Raw genomic sequence first — 15,215 nt, 5'->3', positions numbered from 1 at the left:
CTGCACTAGGCATGCGCTGAAAACTGAGCATGCACAGGTGCCAGTATCATGGAGAGCAGCATTTTAATTACTATCAGGAGGATGTCTTCAGCTGGCGGAGCTTGGGATCCCCACCAGCTACCGCTAAACGTGTGCTACTGTTGGGTGGGCCCTGGCCCACCTGTGGCTACGCCACTGTTAATCTACCTTCCCCCAAACCTCCTGAGTCATAGGTGCTTCTAAGAACTGTCCAATAAACTTCAGTCAAATTTAGTATTATGAGTCAGGGGGCAGCGGAACACCTTTTTATTTTTGGGGAGGGGTCCAAGCTCTGCCTCCAGCTCCATTACCTACCATCTCATATTCGTTCCCCTGCTACACACAAAGCATCCAGCATCCTTCCCTACCTCTGAATCCCCCATCATGGTGCCCACCCAGCATTTCTTTCCTTCCCTGCCACCATAGTCTCCAGCACTTCTCTCCACCTCCCTGCCCCTGTGATATGTTTAATGTTGTACCTTCCACCCCTGGGGCATCTGCTTCCCCGCCCCCCCTCCAAACTTCCTGTTTCAGAAGGGGCAGAAACTGACAGACTTTAGGCATGTGCAGATGCTCAAAGTGCCCACCGACCTCAATGCTTTTGGTGCCAGTTGGACTAATACTGCCCTGGAGGAGAGAGGTAAGGTACTTAACTCATTGCGGGAATTATGTACCAAAAAATAAATAAAAATAATGGATGGCAAAACAATGCTGGCGAATCCAAACCATAGACTGTAGAGATTCCCTTCTTCCTGCTGTGAAGAGGTGTGTAGATGATCCACCACTGGCAGGAGGAAAGGCCTAAAAAAAATACCCGGGTGCTGAGACTAACTTTTCAGTTACAATCTTTTAAAGCACTCACCAGGTTCGTGCTCAGCATTGGCCAAAACCTCCTATCCTTAATAGCCTCCTACCCTCTTTAAATCACATTTGGTCGCTCGCTCTTTTTTCTTTACCTTAGAATAATGAAAGTAAAGACGAAGGTCAAGAAACAATATAGCGTTTTGTGTTATAGTAACCACTGCAGTGCAGACATGTCTTTATTAATTAAGCGCCACCACGCCCTGCTCTCCCCGTACCTCTGGCGCGCTCTGCCGACAATTGGCACCCCTCCCCCTCACCAGCGCGCGTGCGGCCCGGCAGCTGGTGTGCGCACTGCGCAGTGCGTGACAGGGAAAATATGGATGAGTTTCATTTGGTGGAGGAGGTGAGGGAAGACATTAACGCTATAGATAACCCTCTTGTCCGGGATTAATGTGCTTGTGTTACCGTCCCTGCGCATTTATTTAGTTATCCACTTTTTATCTCCTCTGGTACCTTCAGCCGTTGAAAAAATGAGGAAAGAACGCATTTAAACCATCCATCCCAGCAACTAGTATAACTATCTTAACTGGTTACTTACATCCAGGGGTGTGCTGGTAAATTGTTAACAGGGGGCTCTCTCTCGCCAGCAAAGTAAAAGAGAATTCAGGAGGGGCCCAAGCCCACATTTTGGGATCCATTTGTTAAAGTAGCTATGGAGAACCGGCTCCCAAAATTCTTAAAAAGTTAACAAATGGCTCTCGAGAGCCTGTGAGAGCCGGTTACATCTTTGATTTAAAATGTTGTTGTGTTTTTTCACTTGTCCATTTTCTTGGTCTTCCCCCAAGACCCCTTGTTTATTCTTCTCTTGAAATCTTTCTTATCTTCTTTCATTTGTTGACCTCCATCTCTTTAGGTCTATATCAGTATTACTCTTTCCCAAAATTAAGCTTGGTCAACTTCTCTAGTCCATTTTATTTCATCTCGTCATTTTCCTCCTCACTCCATCCAAGGCCGGCGCTAGGGACGGTGTAAAAGCTAGATCTGCGGGATCCTCCGGATCTAAGTACAACCTTAAAGCTGGAGCGTGACTTTGTTTTGACGGCCGCTGCTGTTTACACTGCAGTGATCACCAGCCATAACCCAGCGCAGCGATTCGCTATTCTCTTTCCTCGGCGAATCTTTAAGGAGGTGTAATAGACTGGAGTGGAAGTGAGCCTATCTAGTCCACTGTAAGTAAGGAAGACATTTGATTAATCTCTGTTTCCTCTCCCCCGCGCAGCCGTCATTGCCGTTCATCAAAACACAGCAAGCAAACCTGTGAGCTGCTGCATCCACGTTGTCAATCTTTATTGTCGGTCCATCTGTAACAAGTACTGTCTAACACTGTTTTTGTTGGGTAGGCAGTGTCTTACAAGGTGGAGGAGAAAATATTGTTTTTAAATTATGTTGCTGCAGGGCAGATGTTGGGCATACTACTTATTAATCCATCATCAAGTACAGTGCCGTAGCTAGGGCTAATGGCACCCGGGGCGGGTCGCCGCTGTGCACCCCCCCCCCCCCCGGGTGCAGAACGGCGTGACACCCCCCCCCCCCCCCCCGGAGCGCAACCCCTCCCCGGACCGCATTCTTACCTGCGGGAGGGCCGATCCGCCCCGAGTGCACGTCACTCGGAGCTGTGTCGGCCCCGCTGGTTCCCTGCTCTCTCTGCCCCGGAACAGGAAGTAACCTGTTCCGGGGCAGAGAGAGCAGGGAACCAGCGGGGCCGGCACCCTCCCGAGCGCGTACACCCGGGGCGGACCGCCCCTCCCGCCCCCGCCCCCCCCCCCCCCCTTCCTACGCCACTGATCAAGTACATTCTAATGCATTATTTTGTAGCAAGAAACACTACTTATACCTGTATGCTCTGGGCCCACCCAAAATGTTAGGTCTGGCTACACCACTGGTTTTAGTGATATTCAATTTTGTCTTTTTAAATATGGTTACATTATCACACTCTTAAACTTGACCAGGCATAAGTCTACTATAATGGCAAACATAACACACATGACAGGATCCTACAATATAAGTACTTAAGTAATGCCACACTGGGAAAAGACCAAGGGTACATCGAGCCCAGCATCCTGTCCACGACAGTGGCCAATCCAGACCAAGGGTACCTGGCAAGCTTCCCAAACATTCTATACATGTTATTCCCGGAATTGTGGATTTTTCCCAAGTCCATTTAGTAGCGGTTTATGGACTTGTCCTTTAGGAAACCGTCTAACCCTTTTTAAAACTCTGCTAAGCTAACCGCCTTCACCACGTTCTCCGGCAATGAATTCCAGAGTTTAATTACGCATTGGTTAAAGAAAAATTTTCTCCGATTTGTTTTAAATTTACTACACTGTAGTTTCATCCATGCCCCCTAGTCCTAGTATATTTGGAAAGCGTGATTCCATATCATCATGCTGATCAATCCATAGACTGGTGGGTTGTGTCCATCTACCAGCAGGTGGAGATAGAGAGCAATCCTTTTGCCTCCCTATATGTGGTCATGTGCTGCTGGAAACTCCTCAGTATGTTCTCTATCTCAGCAGGTGGTGGTCACACACAGCAGCAGCTCTGGCTAGGCCTCCAAGCCTAATTTTTAGGTTTTGTTGAGTGCCTGGGGTTGAGGGCTCTTCTTGAGCAAGTGCAAACCTGGTGGCGCCAGGTCCCTCCTTTTCTCCCCCCTCCCGCTGGCTCCGTTAAAAAAAAAAAAAAATTTGAACATCCTTAAGGGCGTTTATTTCGACGTTTATTTAAACGTTTATTGCAGCTACTCACTGGGACACCAGGTCGTTACAGCTCGGAGCGAGAAGCAGGTAATTTTTACCTTTTTATAGCGGGCAGGGGGTTCCCCGATTGATCTCCACGTGGCCTATGGCGTCGGAGGGCGAGGGCGCGAAGAATCGCTCCCCGGACCGCGTGTGCGCTTCTAGCGGGGATGCGGGGGTTTTAAAGTCTGATTCGCCCTTGTTGGGTGTCAGTTTGGAGGCCGGTCAGTGTCCCGGGTCTTCCTCCGGCGCGGCGGTTTTTCCCGCCATAAACGCCCATTCCCCGCTGCTCGCCTCCGCCATCTTGGCCGGCCACTCTGCTCGGACGGCTTCTTCTTGGGCCGCCCTTGAGCTGGGAGACGTTCATGCCATGGCCGCCCTTGATTTGGGCGACGGCAAAAAAGCGGCTAAAGTTAAGCGCTGTTCTTCCCGCGCGGCTCCTTCGCGGAGTGTCGCGCCGGACGCCATCTTGGATACGCAGCATGGTTCTCCCCCGCTCTTGTGAGCGCCGGTTGAGGGTGCGTCTAGGGCTGTGGCCCAGGCTGCTGAATTGCACAGGTTGGGGGGTTTCTCCCCCGAGTTTATTTTGCTGCTGCATCAGGCCTTCCTTATGCAGAACGCTGCCCCTTCTCCCTTGTCCGATAAAGGGGTTGAGGCCCCCGGAAGTAAACGCCCTCGGGTGGATGCCCAGGCCTTAGAGGACGCTGTTTCCTCTGATGTAGATGAGGGCAGCGTATCTGAGTTCTCCCAACGGTCCTTTGGGGATTCCTTGGAGGAGACGGATTCCCGCTCGGATGGAGCGGATGACCCCTCTGCAGCACGGATCTTTCGCTCAGAGGATTTGCCCAACCTGTTAACGCAGGCCATGAGCATTTTGAAGATTTCCTCTGCGGAGGACGTCTCTCCCTCAGCCCCTGTTGGCTCCGCCATTATGCTGGGGACGAAGCGCCCGCCCAGAACCTTCCACGTGCATGATGCCATGCACACCTTAATTTCGGCTCAATGGGATGTCCCGGAAGCGAGCCTCAAAGTGGCTAGGGCTATGTCCCGCCTCTATCCTTTGCCTGAAAGTGAGCGTGAGGCCTTTGTTTGGCCTACCGTGGATTCTTTAATCAGTGCAGTGACTAAGAAAACGGCTTTGCCGGTGGAAGGTGGCACGGCACTAAAGGACGCCCAAGACAGAAGATTGGAAGCGGCTTTAAGGTCGTCCTTCGAGGCGGCTGCCTTAAGTTTGCAGGCCTCAGTTTGCGGCTCCTATGTGGCCAGGGCGTGCCTGACGTTGGTGCAGCGGGCTTCCCCCTAGGATCCTTCCTTGAGGGCTGACTGGCCGGCCCTGGAATCGGGCTTGGCTTATTTGGCAGACTTACTGTATGATGTCTTGAGAGCCTCGGCTAAAGGCATGGCTCAGACAGTCTGTGCGCGGCGCTGGCTTTGGCTGAAACATTGGTCTGCGGACCATGCCTCTAAGTCCCGCCTGGCTAAGTTGCCTTTTAAAGGCAAGCTGCTCTTTGGGGTCGAGCTGGACAAAATCGTGACCGATCTCGACACGTCTAAGGGCAAGAGGTTACCAGAGGTCAGGGCTCGGGCCAGTGCTCGCCCCGGTATCTCCAGAGGACGGTTTCAAGAAGCCCGTCGGTACCGCCCGGGCAAGTCGGGCTCCTCTGCCCCCTCTTCCTTCAAAAGGAACTTCTCCCCCAAGCAGCATTCCTTTCGCAGAGACCGCCGTCCCGGAGGTACGTCCTCCGGTCCTCCCCCAGGGTCTCGTACCCAATGACGGGGTCTTGGTCCATGGCCCAGTGCAGATTGGAGGACGCCTGTCCTCGTTTCTGGGCGAGTGGACCAAAGTAACTTCAGACGCTTGGGTGCTGGAAGTCATCAGAGACGGCTACAAGTTAGAGTTCTGCCGACCCTTAAGAGACGGGTTTGTACTCTCTCCCTGCAAGTCTCCGGTCAAAGCTGTGGCAGTGCAGCAGACCTTGGACAACCTGATCCACCTGGGTGCGGTCGTTCCGGTGCCAGAAAATCAGACTGGCAAGGGACGTTACTCCATTTACTTTGTGGTACCAAAGAAAGGAGGTTCTGTCCGGCCTATCCTCGACCTCAAGGGGTCAATCAGGCCTTGAAAGTGCGGCACTTTCGCATGGAGACTCTCCGTTCTGTTATAGCGGCAGTGAAGGCAGGAGAGTTCTTGGCTTCCTTGGACATCAAGGAAGCGTACCTGCATATTCCCATCTGGCCTCCTCATCAACGCTTTCTGTGTTTTGCAGTCCTGGGCCGACACTTCCAGTTCAGAGCCCTCCCTTTCGGGTTGGCTACTGCTCCGCGGACCTTCTCCAAAGTAATGGTGGTCATCGCGGCCTTCCTGCGAAAGGAAGGAGTACAAGTCCATCATTATCTGGACGACTGGTTGATCCGAGCCCCCTCTTATGCAGAGTGCGGCAAAGCTGTGGACCGGGTGGTTGCTCTTTTGAGCTCCCTGGGCTGGATCATCAACTGGGAGAAGAGCCAGCTTAGCCCGACTCAGTCCCTGGAGTATCTGGGAGTTCGATTCGACACCCAAGTGGGCAGAGTGTTCCTGCCAGACAATCGGATTGTCAAGCTTCAGGCTCAGGTGGACCAGTTCCTAGTAGCCTCTCCTCTTCGGGCTTGGGACTATGTGCAGCTGTTGGGCTATATGACGGCCACGATGGAAGTAGTGCCCTGGGCCAGGGCTCATATGAGACCACTACAACACTCTCTGCTGCAGCGCTGGACTCCGATGTCGGAGGATTATGCTGTGCGCCTTCCCTTGGACCCAGCAGTGCGCAAGGCGCTGAGCTGGTGGATGCAGACAGACAAGTTGTCTATGGGAATGCCTCTGGTGACCCCGGAGTGGATTGTCGTCACGACGGACGCCTCTTTGTCGGGCTGGGGAGCCCACTGCTTGGGAAGGACAGCGCAGGGGCTCTGGTCTCCTGCAGAGGCAAAGTGGTCTATCAACCTCCTGGAACTCAGAGCCATTCGGTTGGCGCTTTTGGAGTTCATCCCGGTACTGGCGTTGAAGCCAGTACGGGTCCTGTCGGACAATGCCACGGCTGTGGCTTATGTCAACCGCCAGGGAGGTACCAAGAGCGCCCCTCTAGCCAAGGAGGCCATGAATCTATGCCAGTGGGCGGAAGCGAACCTGGAACAGCTGTCAGCGGCCCACATTGCCGGAGTCATGAATGTCAAGGCGGACTTTCTCAGTCGCCATACCTTGGAGCCCGGAGAGTGGCAGCTATCTGCTCAGGCGTTCTTGGACATCACGAAGCGCTGGGGCCAGCCGAGCCTAGATCTGATGGCGTCATAGGCCAATTGCCAAGTGCCGCACTTTTTCAGCAGAGGACGGGACCCTCGATCCCTGGGAGTAGATGCTCTTCTCCAACAGTGGCCAACACAAGAGCTTCTCTATGTGTTCCCGCCCTGGCCCATGTTGGGCAGGGTGCTAGACCGGGTGGCAAAGCATCCGGGCCGGATAATCCTGGTGGGTCCGGACTGGCCCAGACGTCCCTGGTATGCGGACTTGATCAGGCTCTCAGTGGACGATCCTCTGCGGCTGCCAGTGGAGCAGGGCCTGTTACATCAGGGTCCCGTGGTGATGGAGGATCCCTCCCCCTTTGGGCTTACGGCCTGGCTATTGAGCGGCAGCGTCTGAGAAAGAAGGGCTTCTCAGACAAGGTCATCGCCACTATGCTGAGAGCGAGGAAGCGCTCTACTTCTACTGCTTACGCCAGGGTTTGGCGTATCTTTGCAGCGTGGTGTGAAGCAGGCTCACTTTCTCCCTTCACTGCTCCAATTTCTTCAGTGTTGGCGTTCCTGCAAGAAGGTCTGGAGAAAGGCCTGTCGCTCAGTTCCCTTAAAGTCCAGGTAGCAGCTCTGGCTTGCTTCAGGGGCCGCCTGAAGGGTGTTTCCCTGGCTTCGCAGCCAGATGTGGTGCGCTTTCTCAAGGGAGTTAATCACCTGCGCCCTCCTCTGCACTCAGTGGTGCCTGCGTGGAATCTCAACCTGGTGCTAAGAGCATTGCAGAAGCCGCCTTTTGAACCCTTGTTGAGGGCATCTCTGAAAGACCTGACGTTGAAAGCAGTCTTTTTGGTGGCTATCACTTCAGCCAGAAGAGTTTCCGAGCTCCAGGCGCTCTCATGTAGAGAGCCTTTTCTGCAGTTCACTGAGGCAGGAGTGACTATTCGTACAGTGCCTTCCTTCCTGCCCAAGATTGTTTCTCGCTTCCATGTGAATCAGCAGCTCTGTCTCCCTTCCTTTCGTAGGGAGGACTACCCAGAGGAATACTCTGCTCTCAAATATCTGGATGTGAGACGTGTCATCATCAGATACTTGGAAGTGACCAATGATTTCCGGAAATCGGATCATCTGTTTGTCCTGTTTGCAGGTCCTCGTAAGGGTCTGCAGGCTGCTAAGCCTACAGTGGCAAGATGGGTCAAGGAAGCCATTGCAGCGGCTTATGTGGCCGCGGGGAAGGTGCCGCCTATCCAGCTGAAGGCTCACTCCACTAGAGCTCAGGCGGCCTCGATGGCAGAGGCCGGGTCCGTCTCCTTGGAAGAGATTTGCAAGGCGGCAACTTGGGCTTCGGCCCATACCTTCTCCAGGCATTACCGCTTGACTGTGGCTGCTCGGGCGGAGGCCCGGTTTGGAGCTTCAGTGTTGCGGTCAGGGATTTCAATGTCCCGCCCTGGGTGAGTACTGCTTCGGTACATCCCACCAGTCTATGGATTGATCAGCATGATGATATGGAAGGTAAAATTATGTATCATACCTGATAATTTTCTTTCCATTAATCATAGCTGATCAATCCATAGCCCCTCCCAGATATCTGTACTGTTTATATTCTGGTTGCATTTCAGGTTCAAGTTTAGTCTTCAGTTCCTGTTCAGGAGGACTTCGGGTTCAAGTTTTTCAATGAATTCTTCAAGAGTTGAGACGAATTTGTGTTACAGTGAGCTGCTGCATTCCTCTCCCCTCCGTTTTACGGGGCTGGATTGAGACTTAAATTCTGCCGGCGCTCCCTCCCGCTTCGTGCGGCAGTAGGGCAGCTTTGTACCCCTCCCGCTTCGGCGGTGTTAGGGTCAGTCAGCTCCTCCCGCGTTTGCGGTTGCAGGATAAGCCAGATCCCCCCGCATCGGCGGGGTGGTGTCCCTCCCCCGCTCCGCGGGGATGAGCTGGACGGATTCCCCTCCCCCACTTGTGTGGGGATGAGCTGGGTTAATTCCCCTCCCCCGTTTCGGCGGTGGTGAGCTGGGCAGAGTGTCCCTTTGTGGGTGTAATTCTCTAAGTGCTGAGTCCTGCGGATGGAGCTTGGATATCGACATACGGAGGAGTTTCCGGCAGCACATGACCACATATAGGGAGGCAAAAGGATTGCTCTCTATCTCCACCTGCTGGTAGATGGACACAACCCACCAGTCTATGGATTGATCAGCTATGATTAATGGAAAGAAAATTATCAGGTATGATACATAATTTTACCATAGACGCTTCACATCCACCTGTTCCACTCCACTCATTATTTTATATACCTCTATCATGTCTCCCCTCAGCCGTTTCTTCTCCAAGCTGAAAAGCCCTAGCCTCCTTAGTCTTTCTTCATAGGGAAGTCATCTCATCCCCGCTATCATTTTAGTCACCCTTCGCTGCACCTTTTCCAATTCCACTATATGTTTCTTGAGATGCGGCAACCAGAATTGAACACAATACTTAAGGTGCGGGCGCACCATGGAGCGATATAATGGCATTATAACATCCTCACACCTGTTTTCCATAACTTTCTGAATAATACCTAACATTCTATTCGCTTTCCGAGCCGCAGCAGCACACTGAGCAGAAGGTTTCAGCGTATTATCGACGACGACACCCAGATCCCTTTCTTGGTCCGTAACTCCTAACGTGGAACCTTGCATGACGTAGCTATAATTCGGGTTCTTTTTTCCCACATGCATCACCTTGCACTTGCTCACATTAAACGTCATCTGTCATTTAGCTGCCCAGTCTCGTAAGGACCTTCTGTAATTTTTCACAATCCTGTCGCAAGTTAACGACTTTGAATAACTTTGTGTCATCAGCAAATTTAATTACCTCGCTAGTTACTCCCATCTCTAAATCATTTATAAATATATTAAAAAGCAGCGGTCCTAGCACAGACCCCTGAGGAACCCCACTAACTACCCTTCTCCATTGTGAATACTGCCCATTTAACCCCACTCTCTGTTTCCTATCCTTCAACCAGTTTTTAATCCACAATAGGACTATAATTACAGCAATGATATTATCCTTCAAACTTTGCTTCTCTACGCCTCCATCCAGCCCGGCATCAGCCCTTCTTTACCCAGCTTCCCCCCACCCATAGCCCAGCATCAGCCCTTCCCTTCCCCGTCATCCATCTCATTGCTATGCATCAGCCCCACCCTAACCCCCACCCCTACCTTGTAGTCTAGTGTCAGTCCTGTCCTATCCCCTACCCATCCCCCATAGTCTGGCACCCCCCAACCCTGAAGCACACCAGCATTAAATATAAAACCTTTTGGGTTTTTTTAATGTCCTGGCCACTGCAGAGGCCACCCCCATCCAGGAACCTGCCTACATTAAATATAAAGGGTTTTTTTTTTTGTAATTTTAAACCTGGGCACTGCAGAGACCATCCCCACCCCAAAACCCACCAACATAACATTTTTAAAAAAGGTTGGTTGTTTTTTTTAACCAGTGCAATGAGCCTACCTCAACATTATTGGTGGGTTTCTGGGTGGGGGTGGGCTCTTCACTGTCTAGGGAAAAAAGATTAAATATACCTTTTTTCCCGTAGGCAGTGAAGAGCCCATCCCCACCCAGAAGCCCACCACCATTACACTCACAAAAAAAAACATTCAGACAAAAACTGAAATAAAGACCACCCCCCCCCCTTACCTCCACCCAAGAAAGCCAGTCTCTACAAGCAGGGCAATATGGGTAAGAGAGAAACATAAATGTTTTTTTTATCCTGTACTCTGCAAAATACAAAACTAAAAAAAAATTAAAATTTAAAGTTTTTTTAAAAAGGTACATTTCACAAAGCAGGCACATCTCAATCTGTAAAAACTATTAAATAAAAATGATTTTTTTTCTTTTCTACCTTTGTTGTCTGAGCACTTTATTTTTCTGGGTGAACTGGTCCCACTCTCTTCCACTTTCCATGTGTCAGTCTTCTAAATTCTTTTCCAGGTTGGCTTTTCCATTTCTTGTCTTTCCTCTTGTCATTCTTTCCCATTCAGTCACCAAGTCCCACTCATCTCCCCCCCCCCCCCCCCCCCGCCTGCCTGCCTGCTGCCGCCGCCACCACCAGCACTGGAGTCTTCTTTCTCTCCTTCCAGCCCCATGGTGCTCGGTATCGCCCCCCCCCCCCCCCCCCCCCCCCCCCGATCTTCCAATCCCTCCAGTTGGCAGCAGCTTCAGTGAGAAAGCAGTACACATACTGCTTTAGACCTACCCTGGAAGCCTTTCTCTCTCCTACAGTTTCCCTCCTATGCGGGAACAGGAAGTTGAAGCAGAAAGAAAGGCTTCTGGGGGCAGGTCTAAAGCAGCGTGTGTACTGCTTTCTCGTTGAGGCTGCCGGCGGTTTGGGGACTGGAGGATTCGGGGGCGAAGGGGGGGAGCAATACCGGGTGCTGCGATGCTGGAAGGAGCGAAAGATGGATGCTGTTGCAGTTCGTTTAGGAGGGGCAATTGGGCATTCTTGAGTGAGCTGCTCTTTTTCCTGTTGGCTGTGCAGTGATTGGTTGGAGGAGTAGGACAAACTGGGTGGGCCTGAGCTGTGATTGGTGGGCCTGTGCCTACCCAGGCCCATCCATAGCTACGCCCCTGACTAAAACAACTTCAAAACCTATTGTAGCTAGTAGAAACAGCAATTATAAATTCTGTAGTTTGTGCTAATTTTTCTTCAGTGTGCTTTATAAAATTCAGGTGGCCAGATTTCAGTGAGAATATTTTATTTTTGTTACATTTGTACCCCGCGCTTTCCCACTCATGGCAGGCTCAATGCGGCTTACATGGGGCAATGGAGGGTTAAGTGACTTGCCCAGAGTCACAAGGAGCTGCCTGTGCCTGAAGTGGGAATTGAACTCAGTTCCTCAGTTCCCCAGGACCGAAGTCCACCACCCTAACCACTAGGCCACTCCTCCATTATATTTCCTGATGGGTTCATCTTAACTGGTTGTAATCTGGCTTGGGAAGCCTGGTGTTTATAAAGACGATGGAATATATTGAAATTAAATGGAAGTAGAATTAAACTCTCCTTTCATTGAGGCACATGAAATCACATTTTCATCTCTTTTGTAGAAGTTTGCCTTTTAGATACACAAATGGATTATTCTGTTTTGGAACATGTTTCAAGGGCAAGTGGTTTTATAACTCCAAATAGAAATAAATATTTTGTTTAATTCAAATCTCTTTTGTTTAAACATAACTAAATGGGCTATAAGCCCCAAACGCAGTCCAGTGGTTTTCTTATATTCTGTTCAGTGTCTTATACTGTGCCAAAACTGAAAACTCTTATCTCCTTGAGGATAAATGAGGGGACATGGGATAAGCTTATCTGGCCCACAGGAGACAGTATGACTATAAAGTTGAAGCCGGTCCCCCTACAGCAGCCATCTCCATTTGTCAAAAACAATAGCTAAGTAGATTTGCATTCGCTCTTGTAAGGGGATGGGGGGGTGGAGAAGATCTAAGAGGAGTTGTGGGGGACTGGTGGAATTTTCAAGGTTCTGTGATGGGGGGGAAGGTTATTTTCAAAATATATTTCTCATTACTGCAGAAGCTGCTTTATTTCAAATGCTGTATTGTGGTTTTCACTGGAGCACTAGATGCCTGCTTTTTTCTTCTTGATGACAATAAAGATAGTCCTCTATAAAAATACTTGCAAAAGTTTTAATGCCTATGTGTGTAATTTTTTTTTAATTTGAAAAAAAAATGTAATTTATTTTAAAGCTTCCCCTATGAACACATAACATAAAATTTTAAATCAGCAAAACAGCATTAAAATTATTGTACCTGCTAGACACAGCAGAAACTCTCTTTGCATATGTCCAAAACTTTCTGGAAGGGCTGCTCACACCTAAATCCAGCTGTATTCATTGTCTGAGGGGCAGCATACACCTAGATTCAGCTCTATTTCTCATCAGAAGGGCCACATACACCAGGATCCTGGTGTATTTGGGATCAGAAGGGCCGCATACACCAGGATCCTGGTGTATTTTTGATTAGAAGAGATGCTGGTCTATTTTCGATCAGAAGGGCCGATAAGTTCCGTCATGTAATCTGGTAAGAGTCCGTAGATGATTCTGTGGACTATTGTGCATATTTTGAAAGTTATGCGAGCGTTAATAGGAAGCCAATGTAAGCTTCTTAGGAGGGGTTTCGCATTTTCGAAGCGTGTTTTTCCGAAGATGAGTCTAGCAGCCGTGTTTTGCCTGTAGTTTTCTTATGATTTGATCTTTGCAGCCTATTGTCAGCACCCCTCCTCCAGTGTGCCGGGGTAGCTCCTCCTCAGGCTCCCTAGGTTTGGGACAACCCCTTGAGACTCAAAAACATCCAAAACACAGTCTGACTCTTCTCCAAAAACCCCTTTATTAATCTCCATCAGTTCACACACCCAGTTAGAGTGCAGTTTCCCTCTCTCTCCGGTTCACATTCAGCACCCCAGAAGAATGCAATTCCTCTCCCACAGTCCAAATTCAAAACACAAAAAGAAAAGGAAATATAGTTTCTCTCCCACAGTCCAAATTTAAAACCCCAAAACAAAAGGAAATGTAGTTTCTCTCCCACAGTTCCAGGTCAAAAACACAGGGCAAAATGCAAGGCCCTCCTAAAGTTCAGGTTCACAAACCCAATGAAAATGCAGTTTCTCACCCACAGTCCAAGTTCAAAACACAAAAAGAAAAGGAAATGTAGTTTCTCTTCCACAGTCCAAATTTAACACAGGAAATAGTGCAGTTCTCCTTACACCGTTCAAGTTCATCACACAGGGAAGAATGCAGTTCCACTCCCACAGTCCAAGTTCACAACACAAGGAATAATGCAGTTCTCTCACACTCCTCCTCCTCCAGAAACTGCTCCCTTTTTCTCAGGGACAAGGCTCTTAGATTTATTCCATGTCCCCCTTAGTTGGGAGAACTGAATGGCTATATAGTCCTTTATCTTCTTCCCCGATGCCTGAGCCCAAGCAGAAATCTCCATAGGCTCTTACCTCCCTGGCTTCTCTTTCCCTGCCTCCTCCTCCTCTCTCCTCTCCAACCTACAATTCCATTAATTCATCTCCATCTGGGCTTTTCAGCTGTTGCCCTTCTGCCTCATTAGTGTCCATCAGCCAGTCCCCATTCTCTCCCTCAGCATTCTCCTCCTGGTAGCTCCCAGTCTCCTCTCTGTTTCTCCCTCACACTGCAGGGGATGCTGGGCTTTGGAGTCCTCCTCCCTTCCTTTGAGTCTGGTCCACCTACAGCCTCTAGGGGGCCTGCCCTCCCCGCCTGCAGGATTCTGGGCTTTGGAGTCCCGCTCTCCAGGTACCAGACTGCCTGTTCTGCCTCTGTCCTTATCTTCCTCTCCTTTTTCCCCTTTAAGTGCCTCACATTATGTAAATACTAGTGCAGTAGTCTACATGGGTTTGCACCATAGTTTGGATCATGTTGCGGAATGAATCCCTGGGAAAGTAAGGTTTTATACGTTTGAGCTTCCACATAGTGTGGAACATGTGGTCGTGTTCTTTACTTGGCTTTCTAGCGTTAGGTTGCAGTCAATTGTTATGCCTAAGATTTTTAAGTGGTCTGAGATTGGGAGGGATGAACCCTGTGCGTTAATTGCCAAGGGGGAACATTATTGTATTGGGACGAGAGAATGAGACATTGGGTTTTATATGTATACCTGAGTTTGATTTTTCCATGCCATTCTCAGGGCACAGACCGTAGAAGTCTGCCCAGCACTCTTCTTGTACTAAAAGTTCTGAAGCTAACATCGAAGCTCCTTAAAATTTACACTCAAGCCCATCCATATCTATTCAGTCACAATCAGGGCGTAGACCATAGAAGTCTGTCCAGCACTGGTTTCGCTTCCCAATTACAGGCATCGCCACCCAATTTTCTAAGATTTTGCAGATTCATTCCTTCTAAACAGGATTCCTTTGTGTTTATCCCGCGTTTGAATTCCATTACCATTTTCATCTCCACCACCTCCCGCAGGAGGGCATTCCATGTATCCACCACCCTCTCTGTGAAAAAATACTTTCTGACATTACTCCTGAGTCTGCCCCCCCTTCAACGTCAATTCATGTCCTCTAGTTCTACCGCCTTCCCATCTCCGGAAAAGGTTTGTTTGCATATTAATATCTTTCAAATATTTGAACGTCTGTATCATGTCACCCCTGTTTCTCCTTTCCTCCAAGGTATACATGTTCAGGTCAGCAAGTCTCTCCTCGTACGGTTTGCAACGCAAATCCCAAACCATTTTTGTAGCTTTTCTTTGCACCGCTTCCAGTCTTTTTACATCTTTAGCAAGATCTGGCCTCCAGAACTGAACACAATTCTCCATTTGGGGCCTCACCAACGA

General features: G+C 49.8%; 1 protein-coding gene across 3 annotated transcripts in view; it reads left to right on the top strand.

The window, feature by feature from the left end:
* The first annotated feature begins 514 nt into the window (after window positions 1-514).
* The window catches only part of LOC115466859 (dynein light chain Tctex-type 1-like), a 79,990-nt gene continuing 65,289 nt past the window's right edge, over window positions 515-15,215 (top strand). For 2 of the 3 annotated variants that reach the window (XM_030198419.1, XM_030198417.1), the window contains exon 1: window positions 515-658. In XM_030198419.1, coding sequence (XP_030054279.1) covers window positions 581-658 — 78 coding nt within the window. In that variant the 5' untranslated portion in view covers window positions 515-580. Of the gene's footprint in view, window positions 659-1,142; window positions 1,226-15,215 lie in introns of those variants that run through there. The other variant, XM_030198418.1, reaches the window with a different exon arrangement.

Source organism: Microcaecilia unicolor, chromosome 3 (assembly GCF_901765095.1).
Source record: "Microcaecilia unicolor chromosome 3, aMicUni1.1, whole genome shotgun sequence".
NCBI lineage: Eukaryota > Metazoa > Chordata > Amphibia > Gymnophiona > Siphonopidae > Microcaecilia > Microcaecilia unicolor.
This window is presented reverse-complemented; position numbering and strand designations above follow the sequence as displayed.